Source organism: Mya arenaria, chromosome 3, assembly GCF_026914265.1.
Source record: "Mya arenaria isolate MELC-2E11 chromosome 3, ASM2691426v1".
In the NCBI taxonomy this organism is placed as follows: Eukaryota; Metazoa; Mollusca; class Bivalvia; order Myida; family Myidae; genus Mya; species Mya arenaria.
The window spans coordinates 13,400,704-13,411,469 of NC_069124.1; the positions used below are offsets into that span (position 1 = coordinate 13,400,704).

General features: G+C 37.3%; 1 protein-coding gene across 1 annotated transcript in view; it reads right to left on the reverse strand.

Annotated features, from left to right (window-relative positions):
* Nucleotides 1-10,453, reverse strand: part of LOC128225700 (uncharacterized) — a 61,117-nt gene extending 50,664 nt beyond the window's left edge. The window contains 11 exon segments of the mRNA XM_052935609.1: nucleotides 455-539; nucleotides 2,984-3,053; nucleotides 3,470-3,524; nucleotides 3,758-3,804; nucleotides 4,102-4,190; nucleotides 4,491-4,591; nucleotides 5,107-5,158; nucleotides 5,408-5,528; nucleotides 7,637-7,673; nucleotides 9,253-9,346; nucleotides 10,298-10,453. Coding sequence (XP_052791569.1) covers nucleotides 455-539; nucleotides 2,984-3,053; nucleotides 3,470-3,524; nucleotides 3,758-3,804; nucleotides 4,102-4,190; nucleotides 4,491-4,591; nucleotides 5,107-5,158; nucleotides 5,408-5,528; nucleotides 7,637-7,673; nucleotides 9,253-9,346; nucleotides 10,298-10,453 — 907 coding nt within the window.
* Nucleotides 10,454-10,766: the final 313 nt, after the last annotated feature.

A 10,766-nucleotide genomic window follows, 5' to 3' on the forward strand; every position in this document is an offset into this window, starting at 1 on the left:
GTATCAATTGACTGAAACGAAAATATTTGAAACCAACGACATTTTCCTATTGATGCAGCACTTAACAGATTTATGGAATATCGCTCAGCCAAATTTGTAACTTAAATATTTCTGTTTCGAATGTATTAAGGCGGATATTAAAAAGACGACATATAACCAGAGGGGTTTAACTGATTAATTATCCAAATTAAAGGCATTAATCAGTGTTGGTTAACCAGATAATCTTCTAAAAGACTTGCTTTGATCGGTCATTGAAGAGTTTGCCGATTGGGTAGAAATATTATATAAAAATCAAGGTTTGCCTTTATGTTTGCGCAACTAGTAGTACAGTTAGCCAGCTAGTAAAACGTAGAGTAAAAACGTAAAAACGCAAATGTGAAAATCAAATCAATGTGGGGATATTCTGGTTTCTGTAAAGAGGAAAACTGACCGAATGCTGACCGTGAGTACTTACACTTGTTCTCGATGGCGTGGATACATTGAAGATAGTGCTGCATGTCCTTCTCCACCTCTCTCAGTGGTTTCTTCACTGGGGGCCTCTATAGAAAGGCATGCATGTTGAATTTATACGCAAATACAATAACAGTGTGTATAAATGTGGAGTCATGGCTATTAAATGCCTGTTCACAAGAAGGGTAGTCTCGGTTAGATGTTAAGCATTCTAGAAGAATGACATTATTGAGTTTATTCGGGATGATTTAACTAGATGTATAAATAAACGTTTGCCATCGTCGACTGATAAAGATACATGAACAATAAATCTCCAGACCGGGCTTCGTTCTAAAATAAAAACTACTGACAATATGTTTGTTTTACATAGTTTAATTAATCATGTCATTAATGCAAAGAAAGTTGTTTTGTTAATTGTTGATAATTCAATAGCTTTTGATAATCATGCGAATCATACGGTGTTTGAATTATATAGGTCAGGTATTCTAAGAAAACTTTTTCATGTCATAAATGCAAAATATATAGATATATAATAGGTTTAAAACAAAAGTTTTTTTGTTCGAGAAATTGGCGAAATGTTTAAAAGAGTCCTTGGTATTGGTCAAGGGTAATGTTTATGCCTTTTTTTATTTTTACTTTGTTATCAAAACAATTTTATAAGATAAATTATATCTGAAAAGAGTCGAAAGAATGGATATGATTAATTTCGTTTAATACTTAATGCAATAAAAAATAAAAATACTGTGATATATGTCAAATATTAAAGATCTAGTCGCTAATACCGCGATATAAATATACATGTTTATATTTGACTTGCTTGTTCGCTTTTTGTATATGTAAGCCATCCCTTTATTTTTACATTTTTATTGCGGTTCATGTTAACCTATTTCAGATAACCGTATTGTGTGTTATATTTCCTTGAATACACTATCTTTTTGCCCCCTTAAACTTTGTTTGTTTGTTGTTTCTTTCGAATATAAGGCCTGAAAAAATAAATTGTGTGGTTTGGGTCACCCGACCCTACCTGGAAAATATCGCCGACCCAACTGTTTTTTATTTTGGTGCGACTTGAGAAATAAAAACACTCCAGAACGTCAGGAGTTTAAGCTCATAACACCCAAGATGAGTTTTGAAGATGAAGAGAAAATGTTTTTGTTCGAGCCGGGATCTGTATCCGAGAATGACATGTCAACATCCGACAAGGGGCCATGGACCCGTTTGTATGAAGAACAGCTGTACGATATTCCTGTCGAACAATTTATCGGGAAATTCTCCGACTTTTCGTTCTTCAGAGTAAGGTATATACAATGAAACAAAATGTCTCTGGATAATAGTAAAAGTTTTCCCCACACATAAAATTGAATGCCGGTCTAATTTTAATATAATCCACCCACCACTGCAGGACAAGGCATGACCCTTTTCACCTGTCATGTTGTCAGATGCAATCATAAAAAGAGTTTAAATAAAATAGCAGCAGGACAAACATACTACTAGTAGTGAAAGGAATTATAAAATACTTGGAGTTCTGACATAGGCTGGTTCCTGACAAAATGTGACTTTTTTAAACTGGGAATGAAACCTGGGTATGTTGCCATTTGTACAGTTTAGAATTTATTCCTAACTTTACTTCTTGGAGAAAGGCAGAAAAATGTTTTTGGCCTGCCCGGTCAGTTTTGTCACATTTAATTATCAATTTGTTTTGCTTTCGGACGGTGTGTGACGAATGGCAACAAAACTAGCAATGACACCACCTAACTGCAGCGATGCTCAGCAATGTCCTTATATAACTGAAATTCTGTTGGAAAAGGACAAAAACAAAGCAAACAAACCTGTACCAAACTAAAAAAAATCCCCACCTACCCTACCTCTTCCTGAGGACCATGTTACCCGAACCACACAATTTATTTTTTTAGGCCTAAGGGTGATTGTATATCCTGCCTGAATCGCAAACTTAAAATGGCATCTTGCACACATACAGATATAGTGTGTGATGCATATTGTTTATAATGACAACAACAAATTTGGGACATGACTAATTTTATGTAAATTTTTCAAAGAATGTATTTTATAATTTACAAACTAAAGATTTGATGGGACAAAAATAGGTGGTGTCGATATAGCATCCTGTTGGACGCAAAATAATGCTCGCATTTTATAATATTTGTCTAATTAGTCGGCGTCTATTTGCTTATACCTAACCCTCACCCGAGTGACGTATAAATTAGCCCCGCATACGCCCCACCTACGTAGGCTACTGGATTTTATGAACATTTTTTTTCAGCAAAATAAACACCTATATATTTCTTATTGGGCCGGGTTGCACTTCTGATAATACGGACTATTTTTTAAATTAAAACATTCGCACTAAACGAACCATTGACACAACGGGTATATTCATGAATTTCGATGTACACACACCCCTCGGAACACCTACTATAGGTTCTAAGCCATATGTATGGTTAGATTAACATTTGTGTATCTAATATAATCCAATAGCACCCCCCTAGTCGCACGAAATATACGAAAAACTTACCATTTTGACACTGATTGAATCATTGTGCATCTCATTGACCGCGTGGGGCGTCGGCGGCTCGTAAAGCTTGCTGAAAGTAAACAATGTCATTAGGAAATGTAGAGCTTCGTCGTTAGGTGTGGACATAAGTTGGAATTTTGAGATTTATGAAACAAGTAATTGCCAGAACATATAGGCATATAGATCAGGGCCCATTCTTACAAGCAGTCCAAGTCTAGACTCAGACTCAGAAAAGCACTCTCACTAAATTACAAAAAAATGTCAAAAATAAACGCAAAATATGGTACAATTTCAAATCGCAATGGAATACAATAAAAACCTCATCAATAATTTACTGAAAGGAAATTTACAATGATATGTAGATATGCAGTTTTGCCTCTTGTGTCTAATCTCAGACTTCATATGGATGGATCCATTACTATTTTTTATAAAAAAATATGACACTTTCTTTCATACACCTGTGTTGGGTGCAGATGAAACACTCACTTTTTGACCACCAACTTGACCGTGCTTCTTGAAATAGTCGACACAATCGGAAACTCTGAAAAGTATTGATTGCAAACACATTCGTAAACTACTTGCTGTGTTCAAATAATGTATTGATATTTCATGATTGGTAAACGCCATATTCGATTTCGTTAGTACGCAATCCTTGTGCCTGATTTCTTGCCTCAATATTAATAAAAGGCGTAGCATCACCGTAGTGCCCGATCGATTCAACGGATGTTGTTATATAGCTACTAAAGGGCTATACATAAATACGGATATTCTTACCTCCAGATATATCTTCCTCAATTTCCGCCACTCCTTCCATGGTATGCCTGAAATACTTTTTATATTGATTTGTAGCTGAAAGTTTTTTTTGTTTTTCGAACCCAATCGGTAGTGATCGCAAAATTTATAGGCAGCATATATGATTATCAAAAGCGATGGTTGAGCAGTATGCAGCCAATATTTTAAATTCGATATGGTCACTAAACACGTATCATGAGAACACTATCATTTAACAAAGCCAGGCTCTAATTGAAAAAAAGGATTTAATTGTTACACAATTGTCGTTAATTACTTGATCGGAATTAACATTATTTTTATACAAAGGGGATGCCAAGTTTACTTACGTGATGACTTTGTTTGGCGCGTGCTGCAGAGTGATATTGTCAAGGACCTCAACGTTTTGAGGGGTCAGTCTCGTATCCATGTGTACTGTCTGTAGGAGGACAAAAAATTACAAAAGGTTTTACCATTGCAAATGCTGATTTGTAAAACATAGTATGCATTCTTAACACCCTGTTATACGGAGAGGGTTTGAACGTTCTTGTCGGTCCGGGTGTATTGTATTAGTCATACCGATCAAACATGCTTATTTTTACCTTAATCTTAAAAAACTTTTATTGAGACGATAAAGGCACATTATAATATGATAGTTCAGAGGTTAAATATATATAAATTATGCCTTGACAGTCCAAGTTATGCCATAGGTGTTTTATCTAGAGCCGTTGACGTGTACCTTATTATGCAGTCTGTGAACATCAGTGAGACTCTGATGGCTCCGTACCAACTTCACCCCGTCCGCAAGCCGCGTGCCCTCGTACTTGTGACTTAGTGTACCTGCAGTGCGCAGACGACACAGGTATGTCTTGGGCGAGAATCATTTATTAATTACTAATTTGCTATCTATACAGTAGTCGTACTATTTGGAACTATGTGAACGTGATTGCGACCTAGGAAGAAAAAATCATGACATTTTCAGAGCAAACTTGCTAAAACACTTCTTAATTTCAATACAGCAGTAGTACTTATGTGCGTTTCCTTCTTTTCGTGATCGTAATTTCTGTTAGCAATCAACTGTTACAGTAATTCTTTATTATAAGCGAAATCACTATAATCCAAGTCAACCCCTTGTGCACAATTTATTAGTCAATCAAGGAATATAAATCGACAAGGTCAAATATATGTGATTTGCTCCGTATGTTTTAATTTTCATAGCGTGCATGTTTACCAATTTTATTGTTAACATGTGTTCAAAGTCATGAAATCAACGGTTGAAATTATGGTAGCGTGCTGTGTTTTCGACAAAGATGCTTTGCTTATAGTGAACAATTATGATGCATCTAGTCTCCTACCGGCATGGTCCTCCTCCTCTGACTCGTACTGCCAGGACAGACCTTCGCCAACCTGGTGAAGATAATCGGACGGTTAGCTGCTGTATAAAGCTTTGAATGCTTGATGTTTCAAGCCTCTTTTCCCATTTCAATTTAATCCGACTTTATTCTTATTACAACATCTAATATTTAGATTAAAACACTGATATATAATTATTGATTTTGACAAGATCAGCACCAAAATTTTTATTGTTTGAAAAGACTTCAAAGAATTACTCAACTCAGTTTTTGTCACTCTACTTAGTATCTACCAAACCCGTACCTGCACGTGTGTTGCGATGGTGGAAGCGAGTACCTTTTTCAGGGCTAGTACCTCGTACAGCTCCTCCGGGTGGTAGTGGACAAGCCGAACAAGACCCTCGTGCCCAACCGTGAAGAAGAAACTGGATGGAGAAAGGGATATAATACCTAGAATATCTGAATCAGTACATCGTGCCCTACCTGAAGTAAAATCAGGGAACACAAAAGGAATATACACAAATGGACATACTACACCATTCCCTCCAGTTTAGCCATTAGTAAAAATTGGAACAAAAGTTAAGACTAAGACACACTGTACCAGTACGGCGTGCCCGTCCCATTGTTAAGTAGAAATTGGGAACAGAAAAGGTGGTATACAGATTTGGACAAACTGCCACAGCCAATCGTGCTCAAACGTGAGGTAAAAACAAGGAAGAGAATAGGAATAATACCGACTAAGACAAACAAAATCAGTCTCTTTTGCGCCACCACAGAACTTAAAACTGGGAAAACTAAAGAGGTTCCTCAAATTTTGAAAAACCAAGTGCCTCCTGCCCAACCGTAAACTAAAATCAAGACACAGAATACTTGGAAATAAATACTAAGATAAACTGCACCAGCGCCTACTGCCCCATCGTGAAGTAGAAACTGGAAACACAACAACGATATGGATTCGAACAAACCACACTATTCCTTTGTGCCCCGCCGTGAAATGACAAAATGGTGATATAAAACAAACCACACCAGTCCCTTGCTTGTATCAACCAGTGAAGAATAAACACGGGACAACAAAGGGAATCCACAGGCTAAGACAAAGCACAAATCAGTCCCTAATGTCCCACATTGAAGTAGAAAATCGTGGCGTTGAAGGGAAGCCACATACTTAGAATAACCAAACCATTCCCTTGGGTCCATCAGTGAGGTGGAAAGTCACGACATCAAATGGAATCCACAGGCTAAGACAAACGAAACCAGGCCCGAGTGTCCCACTGTTAAGTTGAAAATCGGGACCTCAAAGGAATCCACAGGCTAAGACAAATCACACCAGTCCCTAGTGCTCACCAGTGATGTAGAAACACAATACATAAAAGGGATTCAGCAGACTTAAACAATCAACACCAGTCCCTAGTGTACATCAGTGAAGTAAAAACTCAGGACATCAAAGGGAATCCACAGACTAAGACAAACCACACCACTCGAAACTAAAGAAACAAAAAGGAATCCTCAGGCTTAGAAAAACCACAGCAGTCTCTAAAGTGCCCCAGTTACGCAGGAACTAAAGACATCAACTGAAATTGATAAAAAGAGACAAATCACATCAGTCCCTAGTGACCACTAGTAAAGTAGAAACTCGGGACATCAAAGACAATCCACAAGCTTAGACAACCCACACCAGTCCCTTTTGCCGCCCAGTTAAGTAGAAACTCGGGATCTCAGATGAAATCTATAGTCTTAGACAAAATACACCAGTCCCTAGTGTCCACAAGTGAAGTATAACTCGGGACTGCAAATGGGATCCAAAGGCTCAGACATCAAAACCTAGTCCCTCGTGTACCAGACCATAGAATCCACCAGTTAAGTAGAATGTACATGCATAAAGGGAATTCACAGACTTTGACAAACGACACCAGTCCCTAGTGTACAAACTAGGAATATCAAAGGGACTTAGACAAATCACACCAGTCAAAAGTGTCGTTATGCCAAGTAGAAACTCGAGACATCAAAGGGAATCGATAGGCTAATACAAACCACACCACTCCAAAGTGTCCATCAGTGAAGTAGAAACACGGGACATTAAAGGGAATCGATAGGCTAATACAAACCACACCACTCCAAAGTGTCCATCAGTGAAGTAGAAACTCGGGACATTAAAGGGAATCAACAGGCGTAAACAATCCGCACCGGTACCTAGATCCTACCAGTTAAATATAAACTCGAGAAATCAAAGTGAATCCTCAGACTTAGACAAATTGTATCAGTCCCTCCGGTTTGAACGTGAAGTTGACAACCACCATACGGGACATAAAACGTCAAGCGCATTTTTAGGAAGGTCAACACTGCACTCCAGTTCAGCATCTTCAATCCCCCCGTTCTTAATCTCGCTGATGTTCTCAGCAACTGTTATGTATTACGTAGAATGTTTAAAACAATCTCATTGTAAGCGCAGTAACAATGTGGTTAAATTGAACTACAATGTATGCATAGTTTAACGGTGATAATTATATAACTTCAAGGGTTAAGGTGGACTAACCTGTGATCAAGGTGCCATTTCAGCGGGTTGTCCGCAGCTGAAGCAGTAAAGACATATATGCTTATAATATGGTATGCTGCATAGAGACCATACCAAATAAAACTATAATAGGATACAATTAAATTGATTTAAGAACTAATATTTTACAAGGCTCCAGATCATGAATTGTGCTGTGTGTTGATATTCACGAACAAACATGACCTTTACTGTAACTGTATGCGCTACAACTTCTGTTTCATTTACTACTGACACAAATGATATTGCTACTTATAATTATCTGCTTCTGCTACTACTGTTAATGCCGTTTCCTCTACAGCTTTGGCTGCTGTTGATTCAGCTACTGCCGTTCCAACTTCAGCTTTGGCGACTGTTGCTTTTGCTACTATTACCACCATCAACCAACAACTAAACTACTACACGTACTACTTCTTACACTAGTAACATATTTAATGGTTATTTATATTGTTCAGATGGGCTTAACACGCTTATGTATAGAAATATTTTAACAATAAAACTATCTTCATATTGTTGTTACGTTATCGATAGTGATTAGTGCAATACCGAGCTGTTTTGTTTGCGCTCAAATACGCTAAAATACTAAAAAAAGCACTTCAAATTAACCTCAATTGCGTGGTTCGTGATGATTGCGGATTTTGTAAATACATTTGTAAATGCATTCGTAACTGGATCTGTGTAAATGGTGGAAATTCTTGATTGATCTAAAATAAATTTGCAACTGCATCTGCGTTTATCGCGGTGATTCTAGACCGATCGTTTGAAGATCACAACTGCATCTGTGCGGTTTGTTAAGGTTCTTGGCCGCTCGTGAAAATATTTGTTACGGCATCTTCGCGGATCGTGGTGATTTTATGACCGCTCGTAAATTCATCTGCGCAGATCGTAGTCATTCTCTTGAAAACATGCGTCTGCATCTGTGCGGATCGTTATGATTTTTGATCGAACGTAAATCGATCATAACTGCATTTGCGCGGATTTTCGTGATTATAGACCGATCGAGAATACATTCGTATCTGAGTATGCCCTGATCGTGGTTATTTTGTATCAATCGTAAGTGCATCTGTGCGGATTAGAATGATACTCTACAGATCGTATATAAATTCGGTACTGCTTCTGCGGTGATTTCGGTGATTCCTGACCGATCGAAATTACATTCGTAACTTCATCTCCGCTGATCTTGGTGGATCTTAAGTTATCATGTTAATCGGGAATAACCTGTTTAGTTTTAAACTGTTCAACGCGTTCGCGGAATTGCCGCAGTACGATATTGTTGTGTTGTTGTTGTTTTTTAATCGAATATAAACTTACAGGCATCAATGGAATGTTTCACTAAAAGTAATGCAAAAAACAATCATCCAACCTTAAGTCCAATAATCCAATCATGGTCAAGTATGTATTAGTTTGTTATATTTCATATGATCATTGAGGTGATCCAGTCTGTTCACTCGTCAATATTAAGAAAAGAAACCTGAGATTGGTTTCAGGTATTTTCTTTCAATCATTGCGATAGTGCAGGAGGTCTAATTCTTCCATTAATAAAACATAGAGAAGAAAATGGGAGATTTCTTGTTGTACACAATAAAATGGTGTGGACTTACTATAGCCATGTTCCGAGTGTTGGACGAAGCTATCGATGAGCAACTTGTGGAGTCGGCCTCTGTCATTTGTACCGTTAACACAGCGTACACGAAACTTTGAAATGGAGAATCAGTCAGTTTAAGGACAAATCATCATCATCATCATCATCATCATCATCATCATCATCATCATCATCACCACCACCACCACCATCATCATCATCATCATCATCATCATCATCATCATCATCATCATCATCATCACCCGAGCACCACCACCACCCTCACCACCACCTCCACAACCATCATCACCATCATCATCATCATCATCATCATCATCATCATCATCATCATCATCATCATCTTCTTCTTCTTCTTCTTCTTCTTCTTAATCACCATCATCATCATCATCATCATCATCATCATCATCATCAGCATCAGCATCATCATCATCATCATCATTATCATCATCATTATCATCACCACCACCACCACTACCACTATCATCATCATCATCATCATCATCATCATCATCATCATCATCATCATGTACATTGCCACATTCATCATCATTTCCTACACTTGTTATCATGTTAATCATTTTTATCCGATGCGTGAAAATCGTTGCAATAATTATCAGTAAGAACAACATCAAAATGGTTGACGATTACCATCAGTATCATCATTTTAAGCGTTGTTAGCATCAGCAACAATATAAGTTACGAGCCGGAAGTATGGAAGAGAATGGCCCTCTCCCCTCCCCCATTTTTATAATCATCCAAACTTTATAATTAAAAGAATAAAACAAAGATATTTAAAAACAGCTGCTTTATCTAAAATTTTAAAATGCCCGAAAGAAAAACATTCAATGTATCCTTGATTCTTGACATTGCATTTGATTTGTTTAAGGATTGGATCCAATAACAAGAAATAAAACAGAAGCTAACCCAATTAAAATATTATCGCAATTGTCAATTATATTTATCATCTTCATTTTTTCAATGAATATCAGAGGTACAAGTTGGTTGTTTAATCAACTAAGGTACAATATCCGAAATCATCTCACCTTGATCACCGTTGTGACGTTGTGCATGCCGAGAACGTCAGATGTCGACGTATACGTGTAGTGATGGTCGTACCCTTCTTCGAAGTACACTGCTGACGTCAATCCACAATACGACGTCAGTAACGTAATAGCACACAGGAGAACGTTTAAGTTCATCTTTTTAAGTATATTTTTGCAACTAAAACCTTTTCTTCATATTTATTTAATCATTAAAGTTCTATCCTGTTCTATGTGTTCTTAATAAAAAAATACAAGTGTTCAGCAGGCAATGCTCTGATAGTTAAATGTATCCTAGCTGTGGTATTACTCCGCGAGCAAGTGGGTTGTGTTTAAAGATTGGCATTCGCCGGAAACCAATCAGTTTAAACAACTCAGTTAAGATCATTTTGAAAGTTAAGTAGTGCAATGGCACAATTGATAACTAGCTTTCGTCATTCCTCTGAGAATGTTTTTGTTAATCGTTTAACTA